The sequence below is a fragment of the Episyrphus balteatus genome, chromosome 3 (assembly GCF_945859705.1).
Source record: "Episyrphus balteatus chromosome 3, idEpiBalt1.1, whole genome shotgun sequence".
Classification (NCBI taxonomy): domain Eukaryota; kingdom Metazoa; phylum Arthropoda; class Insecta; order Diptera; family Syrphidae; genus Episyrphus; species Episyrphus balteatus.
Genome location: NC_079136.1, coordinates 6,390,431 through 6,411,847, shown reverse-complemented (window position 1 = coordinate 6,411,847; position 21,417 = coordinate 6,390,431). Strand labels below are relative to the sequence as shown.

General features: G+C 38.0%; 1 protein-coding gene across 1 annotated transcript in view; it reads left to right on the top strand.

The window, feature by feature from the left end:
* LOC129913365 (kinesin-like protein KIF19) overlaps positions 1–17,400 on the top strand; it is a 31,441-nt gene extending 14,041 nt beyond the window's left edge. The window contains exons 5-6 of the mRNA XM_055991988.1: positions 16,524–17,273; positions 17,338–17,400. Coding sequence (XP_055847963.1) covers positions 16,524–17,273; positions 17,338–17,400 — 813 coding nt within the window. The remainder of the gene's footprint in view (positions 1–16,523; positions 17,274–17,337) is intronic.
* Positions 17,401–21,417: the final 4,017 nt, after the last annotated feature.

The following is a 21,417-nucleotide window of genomic DNA, read 5'->3' as shown; positions in this document are numbered from 1 at the left end:
AAATATTCAAATTTGAATCCGACTAACCGACTTCTACTAACCAACCGTTGAGAAATTCAAATTTGAATTTTTAATAAATTAAATTTATTTCTTTTGATTTTACTCGATTCACACCCAGTCATTACGAAATATAACATATAGGAAAGTAAAATTTCAATGAAAAATCAGTTCTTTGCTTCTCCGTTGCCGAAGTACCAATCTAGTGTACTAGAAATAAAGAACGCAATTGAGAAAGAAAATATTAAGAAGTATATTGTATATATACATTCTTGCGGGAAGTGAAGGGCTGAAAGGCTAGTAACTTCAGAACCGATTTTTTTGGGGAAACCCTTTGTATTGCTCGTTTCTTTCCTTGATCCACTTCTTCTGAGTGTATCAGGGACATAAGCCGCTCTCTCCTGAGACCCGCTGCCGTTAATTCTCTAGTCTTTGCTAGGGACAATACCGCTTTTATACCGCTTATTTCGTGGCTGCCTTTCTAAGAGTACCACGAACAGGAGCCTGTCACCCGGAGACCGCTCACCGTTTGTTCTCTAGTCTTTGCTAGAGACAGGACCGTTTTCCAAACGATTATTCTGTCGATATCTTTTAGCAAAGCATACCGCAGACAGGAGCCGTCACTCGGATACCGCTCACCGCTTATTCTCTAGTCTTTGCTAGGGACAGAAAGTAAACCGCTTTGGATTTTACTTGTTTCTTTCCTTACTCCACCTCGTTTAGGTGTATTGAGGACATTAGCCGCTCTCTCCTGAGACCCGCTGCCGTTAATTCTTTAGCTTTTGCTAGGGACAATACCGCTTTCATACCGCTTATTCCGTGGCTACCCTTCAAAGTGTACCACGGACAGGAGCCGTCAACCGGAGACCGCTCACCGTTTGTTCTCTAGTCTTTTCTAGAGACAGGACCGCTTCCAAATCGCTAATTCCGGGGATATTCTTCAAAGAGTTCCACGGACAGGAGCCTGTCACCCGGAGACCGCTCACCGTTTGATTCTCTAGTCTTTTGCTAGAGACAGGACCGCTTCCGAACCGTTTATTCCGTGGTTGTCTTTCAAAAAGCACCACGGACAAGAGCCTGTCACCCGGAGACCGCTCGCCGATAATTCTTTAGACAGTTCTAGGGACAGAAAGTAGACCATCTACTTGTTTCTTTCTTCGGTCCGCTTCTAAGTGTACCGTAGACATAGGCCGCTCTCTGCCGAGACCCGCCGCCGATCATTCTCAAGCATTTCGCTTGGGACAGTATCATTCTCAAGCATTTCGCTTGGGACAGTATTTACTTGTAATAGTTGTAAGAGTTTGTAATTGAAATATCGTATTATTATAAATAAATAAAATTAGTTTTAAACAAATTAATAAAAGAAGGTGTTAAGAAAAAATTAATATTTTGAAGATTGGTTGTTTTCATTTTGGAGTTTGGACTTTTAACCCGAGTTTTCTGTGCTTTCTTTGGGATCGATCCTGGACGCCCACGAGTCTACCTCAGCCTAGACAAAAAAGCATCACAAAATGGCGCCCGAGCAGGGACCTTAGAAGGTTTAACCAAAACTCCGATCTTTAACCGACCCAAAATCTTCGAAAGGTTCCTCCGACCTCCGCATTCCGTGACCTATACCACCGAACACCGCACTCCGTAAACCAAACTTCGACACCAGCCACCGTTTATCAGCCACCAGCCTCTACCGCCTCAGTTCGTTTCTTTGCCAAGCACCACCAACCGCCGTCCACCAGATACCGTTCCTCCGACCACAACTACCGCCCGATACTTCACCATGCCTGACTCCGAAGATGAAGACGAGCATCATTTAAATCCATACAAAAACTTAGGATTTATATATTTTCTAAAGAAACCCGAGTTAATCGAAACGCTTAGCGCTCGAAAGCTTGATACGACAGGAAATGTGCGAGAACTAAGAAAACGTCTGAGCCAGCATCTCAAGAAGAACCGTGACCATGGCTCAACTCAGAACCTTTGCGAGCACTGGGAAAAAGTTGTAGAAACACGAGATGATGAAGATCCGGCCTCCGAGTCACCCAACGCTAAAGGCATATTACCATCTGGCAGCCAGGCCGGAGTCGCACCAGCGATTGTACCAGTATCTGTAAATGAGGAATCAGGGGCAAAATTTCCCGCATACAGGCAAATTACCTATCCCGTTCCCGAGTTTCAAAAAGCCAACACCGTATTGCCGCACATATCCAGTACCGGAACCAGTACCAGTCAAGTAACATCTCGACAAACTGGTGTTTCTCAAGGAGGATTGCCAGAACCTCGATCTTCGAGTCGCCTAACTTTGAGCTATGAAGCAGAGGTTATGAACACAGTCCGAAAGTGGGGACTAAAGTTCGATGGGACCGGAAACCCTCTAGAATTTATAGAGAGAGTGACGGAGTTAGCGCGATGCTACAATATACCCCAGAACGACATACTACGAACACTGCCTGAACTATTCAGAGGAACTTCTTTGGAATGGCTTCGTATTAAGTGTGATAGTTTTGCGACCTGGGAAGACTTCCATCAGGCGTTCATCCAAAACTTCCTTCCACCGCGTTATCTCCACAAACTTGAAGACGAAATTTTCCGCCGCCGCCAAGGGCCGAGGGAAAAAGCTAAGGAGTACATATTAGGCACGCTATATTTAATACGTCAACATCCCAGAGTTACCGCCGCCGATAATATAGACCGGATTTTTGATGGTTTAAGACCAGAGTACCGGTTGTACATAAGACGTACAGATTTCAAAACCATCGATGATTTGATTATGCTCACCGAGGAGTTTGAATCAATCAAAACTGAAGAAAGGAATGTGAGACCAACCCAAGCCGCTGCGTTTTCGGGACCACCAGCACCATTAGCAAATCGAGCACCGCCAGCCACCGTTTCTTACGATAGACAGACCCATTGTTGGAACTGCAAACAGAGGGGTCATCGAAAAGAAAATTGCCGAAGACCGTTTCGACTCTTCTGCTCTTTTTGCGGGGAAGATGGCAGATTGTCGAAAGACTGTTCGTGTCACCGAAACACCGTAGCCGTTATGCATTCAACTCCTTCTCATGACCCACGCTACTTCGTTCCGATTAAGGTTGGAGACCAGATATTCCAGGCTTTGCTCGATACCGGTTCGACTAAAACTTATGTGGGCCAAGAATTACGCGATAAGTTTAAGGAATTAGAATTGCCTATGCGTGAGTACTGCCGTCCAGTGCATTTGGCGAACGGATCAGCGGTGACGACGAAGGAACACTACACTGTAGATTTTGCTTTGAACGGAGTACCCCTAACAGGAGAAGTAACTTACCTTCCCTCACTTGACACCGACGCTATCCTGGGTATGGATTTATTAAGTCCAGCCGGCCTGCAAGTCTTCATGGGAGGAAAGGTAGTAACTGGTAAAACGCCCAGTTCCGATGTTATGCCCAACAATTCCATTACCGACTGTAATGCCGTATCACACCTTCTCGATAACGATCAACAAAGACTCGATGATTTCCTTGCGACCGAGTTGCCGAAATTCAATGAGCTAAAAGGGATGGCTAACGTCCCACCCCACCGAATCCGACTTAAGAAGGAAGAACCGTTCAAGCAGCGGTATTATCCGCGTAACCCAGCGATGCAGAAGGTTATTAACGAGGAGATTGATGAGTTGCTCGAAACCGGAAAGATCAGTCCTTCGAAGAGTCCATATAGCTCACCTATCGTTTTAGTGAGAAAGAAAGGAGGCTCCTGGAGGGTATGTGTGGATTTCCGTAAGCTTAATGAGATCTCTTATAAAGACGCCTATCCATTGCCATTTATAATGTCTATACTGGATAAATTGCGGGGAGCTAAATTCATCACGACCATCGATTTAAAGCAGGGCTATTGGCAGATTGCCTTAGAACCGAAGTGCCGTCCGTATACCGCTTTCACCGTGCCAGGTAGAGGGCTGTTCGAGTGGAATGTCATGCCGTGCGGGCTACATTCTGCAGGAGCCACTTTTCAAAGAGCCATGGATTCGATTTTTGGGCCAGAGATGAGTGATCGTGTGTTCGTGTACCTAGACGACATCATAATCATAAGCGAAACGTTCGACGAACACCTACGAGATTTGAACGAAGTGTTCCTCAAGCTTCGAGAAGCTAACTTAAAAATTAATGTCGACAAATGTAACTTCTGTCGAGAGAGCTTAAAGTTCCTAGGACATGTTGTTAGCAAGGATGGGATTCATACCGATCCAGATAAAATCAAAGCGGTTCAAGAATTGAAAGCTCCAACTTGTTCCAAAGAACTACGCCGAATACTGGGAATTTGTTCTTGGTATAGGCGCTTTATTAAAGATTTCTCCACCGTCGCCGGCCCGTTAACCGGTCTTTTGAGGAAAAAGGTAAGATGGAAGTGGAGTGAGACACAGCAAGCCGCTTTTGACCAGCTGAAGACCAGACTAACCGAAGCTCCAATCCTAGCCTGTCCGAATTTCGACCTGCCATTCACATTACAGACCGACGCTAGCAATTTTGGTCTGGGTGTTGTACTAACACAATCCGTTGACAATCAGGAGAAAGTTATAGCTTATGCCAGCCGTACGCTCACTGAACTTGAGAAAAAGTATGCTACAACGGAGAAGGAATGTTTGGCCATATTGTGGGGAATTAGGAAGATGCGGCCATACCTTGAGGGTTACCATTTCAATGTGATCACCGATCATCACTCCCTGAAGTGGTTGCATTCTTTAGAGAACCCATCAGGTAGACTAGCGCGATGGGCCCTGGAGTTACAACAGTTCGATTTTGACATTCAGTATCGCAAAGGGGCGATGAATGTGGTGGCCGACGCGTTGTCCCGAGATCCCCTACCAATCACCGACTATGATAAGTTAGCGGCCTTATGCGATTCAGCCCCCGATTGGACCGAGAAAAAGAAAATGTTAATAGAGACAGACCCGACCAGATATCCAGAGTACAAAATTGTACAAAACCAACTGTATCGCCGATTCGAAACCTCCCAACCGTTAGCTGACTCTCACCAGTATGATTGGAAAATGTGCGTGCCTTTCACCGACCGAACCCAAATCATGTTCGAGAATCATGACACCGTCACGGCTGGACATCTTGGTATCGCTAAAACTATTTCCCGTATGGCGAAACGCTATTATTGGCCGGGCATGTTCCGAGACGTGAGCAAGTACGTTCGAAAATGCCAAGTATGTAACCGGTACAAAGCGTCTCAGCAAAAGCAGAGTGGAATGATGTTCACGTCTCCTGTAGCGGAACCCTGGGAGATAGTGTGTGGAGACTTTATGGGGCCATTGCCAAAATCTATGAAGGGCAACACAACACTCTTAGTGATGGTAGACAAATTTACTAAATGGGTAGAGGTTGTTCCCTTAAGAACAGCTACTACACCGGGCCTCATCAAGGCCGTAAGAGAACGTATTGTCACGCGTTTTGGAGTGCCGAGAGTTTTCTTGTCCGACAATGGTTCCCAGTTCGTCAGCCGCCAGTTCCAGGAGTTTCTGGCCGATTTGGGAATCCAGCAGCGCTTAACCGCCCCGTATACTCCGCAGGAAAACCCAACAGAGCGAGTGAACCGAGTGCTTAAGACTATGATGGCTCAATATGTACACGAGAACCATCGGACGTGGGACGAACACTTACCGGAACTGGCTTTTGCCATAAATACAAGTCGACATGACTCAACTGGTTTCTCCCCCGCTATGCTTAATTTTGGCCGGGAGCTGCGTGTACCTAACGAGTTCCGAACCGCCCTGCCTGTGGAAACCCCAGTTGAAGACATCAATACTCGTCAAGAGCGTATGCGAGCTTTGTTCCAAATGGTGGAACTAAATCTCCAAAAGGCCAGCCAATCACAAGCGAAGCATTATAACTTGCGAAGACGTGCTTGGCGCCCTAGTATCGGCGAACAAGTCTACAAAAAAGCTCGGGTCCTATCTTCTGCAGCGAATTATTTCACCGAGAAATTGGCTCCACGGTACGACGGGCCGTTTGAAGTTGTAAGGTTTATCTCTCCGGTCATTGTCGTCCTAAAGGGGAAAGGAAACCGAAAGGGGGCAACGGCAAATTTTCGAGCGCATGTCCGCGACCTCAAGGGTTTCGGTTCCGATCCCGAAGAACCTAACCAATCAAACGCAGGCATCACAGTCCAACCTAACGTTATTAATAAGTTAGTGGTAAGCGAGGAAAAACTTCCAATAAATAAAGAAGAACCGGGAGGACAAATATATTTAAATATTTTATTTAATAAAAATGCATTAAATAAAAATTGTATAAATAGAGACTCAGCTTCTGGAGAAGCCATCAGTCTTTCTACAACCTCCAAGAACGAAACAACTATGGAACGAAGAGTTATGCAGAAAACTTCCGCCCGCCGCAGTCCCCGAAACCATGACTCCAGAGCCAGTCCCCGTTGTCATCGGTTGTCTGCTCCAGAACGAGTACCGCCGCCATCCAGTGCTTCTGGGGAGTTGAGGAAGCGAGTTCCGCCAAAGGGAGGACGCCAGCCGTACCCTGCCCAGCCGGACCCTAGCGTCAGAAAATCGACAGCACCCGCCAAAGTAGCTGCTCCACCCCGCACTAGCGAGTCGGCTTTCTTGGAAGTCTTGCCGAGACGGCAGAGGATAAGCAGGGTAGTCGGACCGCAGCACGACCGAGAAGCAGCTAAACCGATCCCAGTGCGAGATCCTCCGGAGGTCGCCTTGGAAAAGGCAAGGGCCCAACGAAAGATGGCCGAGGAGTTATGGTTTAAGCTGAACCCTCCTCTAACCCAACCACCGCAGACTTCAGGATTTAAACCACCGCTCCAGCGACGAGTTTTGGTAACGGAGGCCGAAAGCCAAAATGGATCGGTACCAATGGCACCCGATGTTCCTAGTGGAAGCCGTGGTATCGTGGCAACAGGTCGACGTGCCCCTTTACCGACCAACCAACCCGATGTCCCCAGTGGAAGCCGTGGTATCGTGGCAACAGGTCAACGCCTTGTACCGACCAACCAACCAGGCGTAGCTAGTGGCAGCCAGCAGCCTTCGTCAACAACCGGCAGCTCAACGGTAGCAAACCAAGCTATCCCCGTCATCCAGGTTGCCGCGGTGAGCGAACCGATGGAAGTAGAGGAATATGACCGTCCCACCTCCCGCTCTAACCGAAGACCACCCGCAAGAGTCGTACCTGCCGACCCTTTTGCCGGCATTCACCTTAGAGGCGCACGACATCATCGCACCTTTATAATCATTCGGCCATTTGGGCACATCTCCGTTCGAATGAACAAAAAAGGTACGCAGGCGAGCTTGCGTTTCAAAGGTATGACAAAGACCATAGATGTGCAAAAGTGAGGAGTCAAAGAGTCAACACCAATTATTTTTAAAAAAACAGCATGAAGTACAAATTTTTTTTTTATTTGGATTTATTTTTCTTTCTTTTTTTATTATTATAAAAAAAAATTATGTAAAAATGAATTTAAAATGTATATAAATGTATATATAAAAATGAATTAATTAAATGAATTAATGAATTAAAAAAAAAAAAAAAAATAATAATAATAAGAAAAAAAATAATAAAATGAATTTACCTACAAAAAAAAAAAAAGAAAATTTTTTTTGAAAAAAAATATATATGTATAATGGATATAAAAAAAATAAATAAAAAACATCATTATAATCAGAACAAAAAAAAAAAAAAATGAATTACAAAAAAAAAAAAATTTTTAAGCAATTGAATATGTTAAAAAAAAAAAAATGAATTACAACAAAAAAAAAACAAAAAAAAAAAAAAAAATAAATAATAAATAACAAAAAAAAAATGAATTTACAAGAAAAAAATGGTAATAGCATATACAAATTAAAAAAAAAAACAAAATATGAAATGAATTCAAATATATGCCTACCTAAGAATACGTAAACGTACCTTAAGACGAGAAAGTTCTCGTCTTCCGAAGAAAGGGGGGAATGTAACGAAGCGTTACAAATGCTCCTCCTTCCACCTTTCCATCAACCCAAATCATCCAACCAACCGTTGACAAAATCAAATTTAAATATCAACTGACCGTTGAAATATTCAAATTTGAATCCGACTAACCGACTTCTACTAACCAACCGTTGAGAAATTCAAATTTGAATTTTTAATAAATTAAATTTATTTCTTTTGATTTTACTCGATTCACACCCAGTCATTACGAAATATAACATATAGGAAAGTAAAATTTCAATGAAAAATCAGTTCTTTGCTTCTCCGTTGCCGAAGTACCAATCTAGTGTACTAGAAATAAAGAACGCAATTGAGAAAGAAAATATTAAGAAGTATATTGTATATATACATTCTTGCGGGAAGTGAAGGGCTGAAAGGCTAGTAACTTCAGAACCGATTTTTTTGGGGAAACCCTTTGTATTGCTCGTTTCTTTCCTTGATCCACTTCTTCTGAGTGTATCAGGGACATAAGCCGCTCTCTCCTGAGACCCGCTGCCGTTAATTCTCTAGTCTTTGCTAGGGACAATACCGCTTTTATACCGCTTATTTCGTGGCTGCCTTTCTAAGAGTACCACGAACAGGAGCCTGTCACCCGGAGACCGCTCACCGTTTGTTCTCTAGTCTTTGCTAGAGACAGGACCGTTTTCCAAACGATTATTCTGTCGATATCTTTTAGCAAAGCATACCGCAGACAGGAGCCGTCACTCGGATACCGCTCACCGCTTATTCTCTAGTCTTTGCTAGGGACAGAAAGTAAACCGCTTTGGATTTTACTTGTTTCTTTCCTTACTCCACCTCGTTTAGGTGTATTGAGGACATTAGCCGCTCTCTCCTGAGACCCGCTGCCGTTAATTCTTTAGCTTTTGCTAGGGACAATACCGCTTTCATACCGCTTATTCCGTGGCTACCCTTCAAAGTGTACCACGGACAGGAGCCGTCAACCGGAGACCGCTCACCGTTTGTTCTCTAGTCTTTTCTAGAGACAGGACCGCTTCCAAATCGCTAATTCCGGGGATATTCTTCAAAGAGTTCCACGGACAGGAGCCTGTCACCCGGAGACCGCTCACCGTTTGATTCTCTAGTCTTTTGCTAGAGACAGGACCGCTTCCGAACCGTTTATTCCGTGGTTGTCTTTCAAAAAGCACCACGGACAAGAGCCTGTCACCCGGAGACCGCTCGCCGATAATTCTTTAGACAGTTCTAGGGACAGAAAGTAGACCATCTACTTGTTTCTTTCTTCGGTCCGCTTCTAAGTGTACCGTAGACATAGGCCGCTCTCTGCCGAGACCCGCCGCCGATCATTCTCAAGCATTTCGCTTGGGACAGTATTTACTTGTAATAGTTGTAAGAGTTTGTAATTGAAATATCGTATTATTATAAATAAATAAAATTAGTTTTAAACAAATTAATAAAAGAAGGTGTTAAGAAAAAATTAATATTTTGAAGATTGGTTGTTTTCATTTTGGAGTTTGGACTTTTAACCCGAGTTTTCTGTGCTTTCTTTGGGATCGATCCTGGACGCCCACGAGTCTACCTCAGCCTAGACAAAAAAGCATCACAAGGCAGGGGATATCTGTCGGGTGTTGTTTTAGCGTTGAGAGCTCTGTAATCCCCACAAGGCCTCCACGTTCCATTGCTTTTTGGAACCATGTGTAAGGCACTTGCCCAGTTGCTTTTCGATGGTCGGCAAATTCCTCTCTCCATCAAAAAGCGAAACTCTTATTGTGCTGCTTTCAATTTTTCACTATTTAGTCTTCGGGCACGGGCGAACACTGGTGGGCCGTTAGTCTCGATGTGGTGTGTTGTGGCCACACCTTTTGTTGACGTGCGGGTATTAAACTCAGTGAGGTGTTTGAATTGTTGTAAAAGCTCTGCAAAGGGATTATTAATATTGTATGTTGTTAAGCTAACTTTATTTCCAGCAGTTGTTGCAGCTCTCGATGTGACGTTGGTGGTGCTGTCGATGATTTGGTTGTGCTTTAAATCGATAAGAAGACCAAAATGACTTATAAAGTCTGCTCCGATGATTGGTCTGGAAACATCTGCTATGACGAAGGTCCAGGTAAAAGCTCGACGAAGTCCCAGATCGATGGTCAAATTTTTTGTGCCAAATGTTTTGATTTCGCTTCCATTTGCTGCGAATAGACTGGAATTAGATGGTGAAAAACGATTATTGTAAGTTGCAGGCAGAACTGAAATGTCAGCTCCGCTGTCAATTAAAAATTTATTTTTTGATGATTTGTCGTGAACAACTAATTTGCAAATGTATTGGTCAGTGTGTTCACTTTGGCTGACCAACACATCGTAATTTAGTTTTTTGATGCCGTTTGTTTGAATTGGCATGGTTCGCGACATTTTCTGGCCTCTTCTCCAAATCGTTTGTGAAACCAGCACAAAGCATCGTTGGATTTTGATTGGTGACGGCGATGAGATGAAAAATTTCGATTGTGACTGCGGCTTCGATGAATTGGCCTCCCTCTCGTATGCTTGATAAGTTCGTTTAGCTGACATGTGATTTGATTAATTTGTTGTTGCAGGTGTGAATCAGGATCAACTGTACTCCTCTTGTCGGATGATGACTGGTGTTGATTGATCGCCAAGCAGTCTCTAAATTCGCCTACCTCCATAACCTTGTCAGCAAGCTTCGCGAGTTGAGCCAATTCTTCGTTGGAGGCTTGCAAAATAGCACGCACTTGAGCAGGAAGCCTTTGAAGCCAAAGTGATTTGAGAAACTCGCCACTAATCTGCGTTCCACCTAAGCCACGAAGTTCGTTGAGAAGTTGTGACGGACGTTTGTCACCCAAGTCGACCTCAGAAAGCAGTTTCTTGATTTTTTTCTGCTCTGAATCACCAAAATGTTCGATTATTACCTTCTTCAGGTTCAGGTATTTGTCGTTGGCTGGTGGTGAAAGAACAGCGTCAGAGATTTGAGTAAGAACCTTTGATTCGATGGCACTAATCACGGTGTTGAACTTGGATGTGTCGCTTTTTATTTGTCCAATATTGAATTGCGCCTCAATCTGAGCAAACCATATTTCAGGTTTCTCGTGCCAGAAAGGTGGAATCTTGACTGTTATCTTTGAAACAGTTTCAGTTTCCCTGTTATTGGTTTGATGATTCGACCCGTTATTCCCGTTGACTTGCTGTTGTTGCTGTAGTTGTAGCTGATGCTGTTGCTGTTGCTGTGTGCCGCTTGCATGATCATTCGATTGCTTTGTGTCGTCTATTACCCCGTCACCTGGCATTATGGATTAGCTCAAAGCAGTAAATTTCTTACCAGGTTGATTAATTTATTAGAAATTAATGTAATTTACGATGTACTCAGATTATTCGTTGAGTGTGCTTTTATTAAAAAAAAAGTATACTCAAATACAACTCTATTTTTTGTTCGGGGTCACCAATTGAGGTGTATCGCGTAGCAATAAAAAGAATAAATTTATTTAGTTCTTACAAATATATTTTAATGAAAAACTTAACTTATAATTTAATTCAAATTTACAAATTTAAAAGGTAATTATTGAGAGATGATATGCGGGCGAACAATTAGCAAGAAGTGGTCGTTTTTATGTTTTTTAGCTTAAACGATAAGTATGCATATAAGTAATATTTCAAATATGTATATGTATTTCAATTTGACGTTTGGGACGAGAGTCGTTCCCAGTTTAAACAAATTATTTTCTTTAAGGGGTCGCCACAATATTATCCAATTTTTCATTCACACATTAAACGATGCAACAATACTAATATTGCAATATCTTGCATTCTAAATGCAATACAGTGAAACATCCAATGTAAAAGTTTGTCCTAAGATATAGCTCTTTCATTTGATACCAATTTCATTAATGGCCGCTCAACGTCCAAAATGCCCATTCTCCTTTCAAAGACAAATTTTGTATCGGATTTTTCTAAGTTCATGATACATGATCAAAAAAAAAACTTGGGTATCTGCAGTCCATAAAGTATTCACTTTAATTTTCGAGTAAGCATAATACTTAAAAGAATCATCGAAGCACGCCACAATCGGATGAAAATATTTTTTTCCTTATCAAAATCTGTAATAGCGCAGCGAAAGCTAAGCATTTGGTTCATAAAAGATTTTCTAGACCTTACATCACCATACTGTAGCGAAAATTTCAATGTGATAGAGTCATTTGGGGTAAGATCGCGCAGTGGGTAAGAGCGCGCACTGCTTATTTCTCGAGTTGTGTCCAAAAAAAACTAAAACTGAAAATGAGGAAATCAGCGCTTAGTAAGACGTCAATAAGTGATAACCTTCGGGAGTGTGTGCTCAGCTCCATTTTATTTTAAAACAGGCTTGAAAAAATATGACTAAAAACAAAAAAAAAAAAGTTGTGCGGGAAAAGTGTGTGGCGTCGGCGTGGGAGCATTATATACCGAAAGTAGCATATATTTTTGAATTGTGCCTATTTATATTTGATTTAAGTCAAAAAGGAGATGGGGCAAAATTATATGGGACCTGGGCCATGAGCGTACATTAATGAGACTAGTCTCAAAATGTAGCTGGAGGTTAGTATATTCAATTTTTGAATTTTTTTTCAAATCGTAAGTCAGGGTCTTGAGATGCAAGGCTCCAAAGTTCGTTCTAATAACCCTTACTTGTCCCTTTTACATGCAAATATCATGAGAGCTACAAGAGATATATTGATGTTTTTGATGTCAAATGAAAGGTTCTTAAGTACTATGTAGTTAAAGACTAACCTTTTAAACAATATAAAATACATATTACACAAAACGAAGAAAGAAAATCGATTGATGTTCGAAATTAATGGCATTTATTTTCAAATTAAATATGCTTGCAATCGACACGTACGCATGTGTAGTTATTAAACTGTTTTAATTTTGTAGAATGCAATTAGAACCGGTTTAGAAGCTTGTTTATCTGACCAAATTATGTTATGTGGGGAAAACCAATCGGCTAATACACTTTCCAAAAAACTTGGGAGATCACTTATAGAAAAGGAACGAATAAGATGTTGTTATTGTAAAGAACAATTTTATTGGAACACTGGTTTATTGTATTTAATTCCATTTTAATTAATTTCAAAGAACTTATCACTTTATTATAGTTTCAAAAAGCTCCAAGAAATATATTTTTAAATAAAACTGGGATAAAAGTGGATTTATCGAAAATCTTCTTTAGTACCTATGTATTTATTTTGTAATCTAGTTTATGTAAACAAGAGCGTAGCCCAGAGTTCATCACAAGAAATTATAGTTTTTGTGTCTCTCTAACATAATTTGGTCAAGCTTCTAATCCGCATTCTAAAAAATTCAAAACGTTTTATAACTACACTTGCGTGTTGATTGTAAGCATATTTAAATTGAAAATAAATAAATATTTTGAACAAAAATCGATTTTTTAAAATAACATTTTACTTTTCTTTATTAGTTCGCCGTTTCTTTGTTTTGTGTAATATGTATTTTATATTGTTTAAAAGGCACTAAAACAACCTTTCATTTGACATCAAAAACATCAATATACCACTTGTAGTTCTCATGATATTTGCATATAAAAGGGACAAGTATGGGTTATCAGAACGTACTTTGGAGCCTTGTATCTCAAGACCCTGACTTACGATTTGAAAAAAAAATTCATAGATTGAATATACTAACCTTCAACTTCATTTTGAGAATAGTCTCATTAATGTACGCTCATGGCCCAAAAACGCCCCATCTCCTTTGTTAGACTTTCTTATATTTTATAATAAATTTGATAAATAGAAAAAAAAGTACCTTTGTGGGTAAAATCGCGCAGTCCTTTTGTGGGTAAGAGCGCGCACTTCTTCCCATATTAAACTTTTCTTTTTTCAACAAGACAGAGAAATGTCAAACTTGAATCTTGAGAAACGAAGGCTTTTATTCCTTAATTTCAAAAAAGAAAGGCAGTTTTCTTTTAATTTAATTAGAAATATTATTTTGTTTGTTTTATTTTGTAAATAAAGTTTAAGTTTTTGTATTTGAACTTAATTTGTTTTTTCTTTTATATTTTCATTAATTTTAGTGAAAACTTGGAAGTTTTGAAACAAAGTTTTGTTTAACTAAGTATAACATAAAGTTTTTAGAAATTTAGTTCACGTAAACTGTCAAGATTCCTATTAAAACTATGTGCGCGCTCTTACCCAAGATTTTGCGCGATCTTACCCTGACTTTGGGGTAAGAGTGCGCACATTGACTTCATTTGGTTTTTGTTTATAATCATATGAAATATTTAAACTAAAAAACTTTTTTTTTGTGTTTTCTTGTTCCCAAAATATAGGTTTATCAAACGTAAAAAACTTTATTCTGATATCTCTTATAGAATCTTCACAATTTTGCCTTAAAGTGAAAAGTGCGCGCACTTACCCCAACTGACTCTACGTATTTCTAGAATTTTGCTATATGGTTGGTCAGTACTCTTTTTAAAATTATTTTTCATATATTCTTACTTCCATGTTATATATTTATATTTGTTCCTACTCCCATGTTTAGTTCTTTCAAATTTCTTTTTATCCATATTTAATGTATTCCCCCAGTAGTACAGTTATAATAGTACATAAAATCAAGAAATAAAAAAAATATTGTTACACTCATGAAACTTGGCAAAAAGTTTGCTTTTGGGATAAGAACCAAATACAAAAAAAGTCTATAAACAAAAGTTGGGTGGAAGGGTGTTTTTTCGCGGACAAGAGGGTTTGTCGAATATCATCATATGACACATGTTTTCAAGGTATTTTTTGATGCTGAATCTAATGACATAAAATTAAAGTCAATACGATTGCTGTAACAAAAGTTATTGCCGATTAAAAACAAGGGCGCTTGTTTTTTTACTTCAACAAGTAAAATATAACCGAAACCCATGTGAAAAACATGCAACACTGATAAAATTCGGCATGAAGATTTAAGATAAAGCAGGGACAAAGGATTCATAAAGTTCTTAAAATTTTTTTTGGTGAAAGGGTGTTTTTTTGGGTGGGTTGAGTTGTGTGTGAGGAAGGCATCATAACAGCTGACTTAAATTTTATTAATTTTTAAAACTTGGTAAAAATGTTTCATTTATAACAGAAACCAAGAAAACGAACAGTCTATACAAATATTTTAGTTAAAGGGTGTTTTTTTTGGGAAATAGGAAAAAATCCGCGATAAGTCCGATAAAATCAATGGTATAAATGGTACCCTTACGAAATTCATTAAATATGTTCTCTTTACCATGGGAATTACGAATAATGTAAGTCTATAAATTTTTTTTTAGGTGAAAGAGTGTTTTTTTTAGAAGTAAGGAAAATATGGGTATATTTGAAAAAGTGTGTAATACTAGAGTAAAATTAGTGGTAGCCTTTTGAAATTTAGCAATTATACTGCTTTTAAGATAAGAAACAAGAATCTAAAGTGTCTATAAAAATATCATGGTTAAAAGGGTGTTTTTTTGAGTAAAAACCAAAATGACGGGTCACCCTAATGAAATTTAGTAAAAACATTGATTTTGGGATAGAAAGCAAGAATAAAGAGTTTTCATAAAAAAAATTTTGGTTAAAGGGTGTTTTTTTTTCAAAGAGACAGTAAAATCTGTAACTGGGCCCAAAAAGCCAATGATTCATTTTATATTTGGTTTTGATGACAAATTAAACGTTTATACTTAAGTTCTTAGACATTTTTTCACGAAACTGCCAAAATTTATGCTGCCGCCTCTTAGAATAATGTCTAAGCTAAAAACATTATGCATGTTGTTGATGAAGTAGTATTGTTATTAAAACTATACCTAAATAAACATAAGCCACTTGTATTATAATTACGAATACCTATTTAAATAATTCTTTTGACTTCTTTGCGCTACATTTCCTATTTAATTACTATTGTTGTGTTAGCCACTACGAAAACTCTAACTTAACATTAATTAACATACAAAAATAAACCACAAAATATTAACTTTCCAACGATGTGTATGTTATAAGGAGATCCCATTTAACCATTCTCCTTATAAGACTTCCTTTTTGTACAAATAAGTAACCTCCCCCCATTGACTAAACAAACTTTTTAAACTCAAAACTTTAAACAGACGTAGATTGATATTTTAAGAAACCCATCGTCTTTATAATAATTTTAAATTCTTTAACTGCTTTTTAATTTAGATCCAACAACAAATAAAAACATTTCTTTAAAACTCAAAACTACGTCAGGTGTCAAGGGATGGACAAAATTAGTATTATTAAAGGTCTATTGTCATGTCACTATTGGGGTTGTAAATTTTTAATAATACACCCATTTCCCCCCTGGGGTGTATATGTTTTGGAATATCAAATGACAATAATAATACATCTCGTCCATTCATAAGTTTCTTGTTTTATTCTAAACAAACGCGCCCTGCGCCACCAAAACGTGGTGACATATAATTACAACACCTACGAGTATAAACCTACCCTCCCTTGCATTAAGCACAACTTGACTAATGTCCTTTTTTTCAATTTATAATTTATATTCATAATTTCATTAGTACTTTGGTCTTTACCAACAAATGCTTTATGTGGGTACATTAAAATTACTTAATCAATGAATTTAATTATTAATTTAAAGGTTTGCATTTCCTATTTGGAAATATACAATGAACTCATTCGAGATCTTTTGAATCCTGGCGGACCATTGGAATTGCGTGAGGATAACCGTGGCCAGCGAATAACTGTAGCAGGATTATCAGAAATTACTGCATCTAGTAGACAAGAAGTAATTTCACTTTTGCTAAAGGGTAATAAAGCACGCACGATGGAACCGACAGCTGCAAATCAAACTTCATCTAGAAGTCATGCTTTATTGAGTATAACTGTCCAAATGAGAACAACTCTAGGAACTAAACAGGGTCGTCTTTTTCTTACTGATTTGGCTGGATCTGAAAGAGCTAAGAAGACCAAAAATAGAGGCAAAAGATTGCAAGAAGGGGCACATATAAATCGGAGTTTACTAGCCTTGGGGAATTGTATCAATGCTTTGTCGGGAGGTGCTCGATATGTCAACTATCGTGACTCGAAACTCACGAGGTTATTGAAAGAAGCTTTGAGTGGCAAATGTAAGACAGTTATGATAGCCCATGTTGCTCCAGAAGGTAAACATCGCGATGAAACTAAGAATACCTTGGTTTATGCTGATCGGGCTAACAATATTACGACTCGATTACAAAATACTGGCTATATTGACGAAGTCAAAGATTTTCCAATGAAACACTATCAAAGTTTGGTAACTGACTTGCGGGAAGAAGTGACACGTTTGAGGTCAAAGATTATCGAGAAAACGTTCGAAATCAACCAATACCAGAACTTCCGAATAAAATGTGTAATTTTTTTGATGTAATCTTTTGGCTCAAATTTCCATATACTTGATGTATTTTTTTCATCAGTTAAGGAATTATATTCGTATAATATTGCTCAATAATATGGCGACTTATGCAAAGGGAATTTAATTCTACTTTAAGAATAGTAGATGATATAATGTTAATTGTTTGGTGTTTTATATTCGGATAGTTTCTGTAATTCGTATTTTGCAGTAGATATTGTTTCAAATTTAAAAAAAAATTACATGTAGCATTGGAAATGTTTTCTATTGTCAAAGAATAAACAAAAATATTAAATAAAATTGTAACCGAAATATTTGTTAACTTTGACATGAGGCACAACAAATATTATTAGATTAACCATTTACAAGATTTGTATCTTATTTGAATATTGAATGTGTACGAAAAGAGGAAGGGAATATAAAATTAAAATAAAAGGCTTGAGATCTTGAGACAGTGTTTTATTAAGCAGATGATATTTTGTAAATAGTGATATAACCAAAATGTTGCCATTGAGTGCACCCGTGATCATGAGTGTACCTATACTTTATTTTGGGCTTTCTATCGTCATGGGTGGGAAAAATGTCCCATTAAAAATACTATCTATAATACACAATTGTATACAATTAACAAAGTCTTTCAAAATACCAACAGTAAAGTTTGTTAATAATTTATTAAATTTTGTAATGAAAAAGTATGTCATTTTGATTACCTACCTACTTTTTATTTTTGGGACAGAAAAAAAATGTGGTTTTAAGCTAGGTTACAGAATGTGATCGAATTTATTTTTAATTTTGATTTAAATTCTTAGTTTTCTTATACAAAACATTTGAAGCTTCTAAAAAAAACCGAATTTACTTAAAAATGATTTTGGGCACCTTTTTTAACGGATTGGACACATGCTAATTGCTCTGCAAGAAAAAAAATTTTAGGGTTAATTTAAATCAAAATAAAGATATTCCTGAGGGGAAAAATTGAAATATGCGATGCGTCGCTGTCGCGGGAGGATCGGTCAACTCTTGCTTATCTATTTGCAGTGGAACGTAAAGACGGAAAATCAAGGCCAATCTTATCAATGTAAGAAATATCGTCTATAATCACTATACTTCGAGCTTATGGCTATGATTAAGCTGCAAAAGCAATTTGTCCTTTATCAAATCAAATAAGTAATTATTTAAACCGTCCAGGATATACATAAACAGTGCTGTGCAAAACATTTGCAACTGTATTAACTTACTATTTCTTACTTATTTTTTGCATGCTTCTTCTCATAAAAGAATAATGCAACTTTATATGGGGGATGGGGAACGCTCTAGGGGTATACTTTGTATCTCTTAACTTTTTATAATATAAAATCATTTTTCAATGAGTTTTAAAAATAAAATAAAATAACAAAGAATCATTAAATTTGTCTTGCAAAACATATGCAACTTTGTCTTCCAGTTTTACTTGATATTTCGTTCCGTTCCGCTTGAACCTCGTAAGTACATTTTTTTAAAAGATTTAATTTTCTGTTAAACAATGCTCTAAAACTTACAGAAATAATAGTTATAAGGGTTTAAGTGTAGAAACAACTCAATCAATATGTCTTAAACATAACTTGATTTCTTTTTGTTCTATCATATTTCTAATTTGAAGAAAAATGTATATTTCTTTTAAGAACTGAACAAAATTTGCTTTGTAGATACGTGGTTCACGCAGAAACGGGACGATTTGTAAAAAGCATTTTTACGGGTAGATTTGGAATGGAATTTAATTAACTTCATTAGTTTTGTTCAATTAAGACTTGTGGACAGTTTCTTTGTCACAATATTTCAAAAAGTGGTCCCTCAGAACATTGAGTTCAGCATAGTTAATAAACATAACGGTAATTAGTCTTGAAATTCTATATACACGGAATGTACCTACACGGAACTACAGGACCAACGGACAAAGTCGCACCTTTATAAGAAAACAACCGTTATTTGGTTCAAACAAAAGTGTTAAATGATTGAAACTTAATAAGGATACAATCACAAATTGTAGACATGCATTTGACAATTAGCTAAAAAAGTTACAGGCCATAAAACACCTCTCTCCTTACAACAAACACGATTGAAAAACGACTTCTTTTTGAAAAAGTTTGTATTTAAGCTAGAAACTCAATTTAATTATTTTTTTGTTGTACTTTTCTTCGGAACTAAGGCACTTGGAATTTTTCATTCTCCGGTTTACATGTTTAAATAAACCTCACCTTATTTCTTAAAAAAAAACCGTTCACTGATCGAAGTTATTTTGAACCCAAACTTATATTAAAGTGGGTAAACCTCTATTCTATTGCCCCATCCAAATAAGTCCCATTTAAAAACATACACAAACATACACAACAGTAATTTTTACTGTTGTGTATCTGAGGCATAATCATTTCTTACAGACGTCTAAAGGCCCCAACCCATAGAATCCGTTGCGTCCGTTCCGTCAATCCATCCGTTGAAGTTGAAGGATGGGACAGAAAGGGGTGACCCATAGAATACGTCGTATGACGGATTTCTTTTTGACAGCTCACTTCAAATTCCAAGGTGTGTTCGATATTTTATCGCTGAATGTGCACTAAGGAAGCTCTGATGGAAGAAATTTTTAACTATTATTGTTGTTCTTTTTTTTAATAAAATAAAATGCACGACTAGATTTCCTGTAGGTACATGCTCTTCAGTTAAAAACAATTTTTTATAACAAATTATGAGTTGTAGGTATGAATTTGGCATAGTAAAATTGAACTCTACAACAGAATTTGAGTATTTAATTGATATAATTTATTAGATATACCATTAAATGTTACTTTTATTAAATTTTCTTCACAAATATACAATTAAAGTTCACAATTCAAAAAATCGGAGAAGAAAAGAACACAGTTCTTAGTTCTGAAATTCCCCGGTGTGCACTCAGAAACAGAAAATCGAACTGATCTATTGTTGACAAATAATGTCAAAGGATACGACGGATGAAAAAGTAGAAAGTTGGGCTACTTCTTCCGTCGAATCCGTCCGTCTACGTCCGATCCGTCGCTTATGGGTCGCTTCCCATAAGAACGTGTGTATTTTATCGAGCTGTCAGTTGAAAACTTCGACGGAACGGACGCAACGGATTCTATGGGTTGGGCCCTTAACTTTATAGCCAGTCGTTCACGAAAAGGAGCGAAGATCAACTATTGGTGTCAGGGGTAGGTTTACCAGAAGAGTTATACACCAAACATCAGAATAATTATCCTCATTACTTAATATGTTATATGTACCTCTGCCAAAGACGCCCCCAAAATTTTCCAAAAATTCTTTTTTTGTTTTCTTTAATGAAAGCTTGTTTTCTTTTGACTATATGTAGGTACCTAACCATAATCTTGTGACACCAAACTGGTTTTTACTTTTTTCTTATAAATATTACAAATCTTTCGAAACTGCAAACTTGGTTATACAGGTATTTATTAATCCTAACAACATCCCAAAAAATCAGTACCGTGTTCGTGTTGTTTTTTACGACCCAGAATATTGTAAATGCTGGCCTACTATGTTTAGTTTCTTAAGTAGGTATGCAAGTGTCAATAAAAATAAATTTACGTATCGTCGCCTCAATAAAATATTGTCGTATGTGCAAAATTGAGGTTTTGAGATTTGGATGCAGTTTTGCTAATTGATTTTTTCTCCTTCGTTCTGTGAAATCCGTTTTTCGATATCTGTATTCGTGTCCGAGATAATCGGTATGCATTTTGTCGTATGTGTAGGCTTACAAACATTTTCAGTAGCTTTTTGTCGTAAGTGCACAGAAAACGTGCACATACGACAAAAATTATCACATACTACAATTTTTTCATACAAATCAGTGTTTTTCTTCGTTCGGTAAATAACTGTCGTATGTGCTGTTTTTGCAACACATACAACAGTATTTTACTGGAATTTCAGTGAACGTTTGTCATTTCTCCCATAAGGAAATACACTGACGAGTGTAATTTCAGTTGCAATCAAGATGTCGAGCAGGTCGGACGAGTCGACCTGCGCCAAGTCTATCCGAGGATCTTTTATGCTCTATTTTATGCATACAAAATGCGAAAAGTCCCCATAACTTAATTTTAGTAAACTGTGATCTCATTAATTCTAAAATTGCTTTAAAAATAAT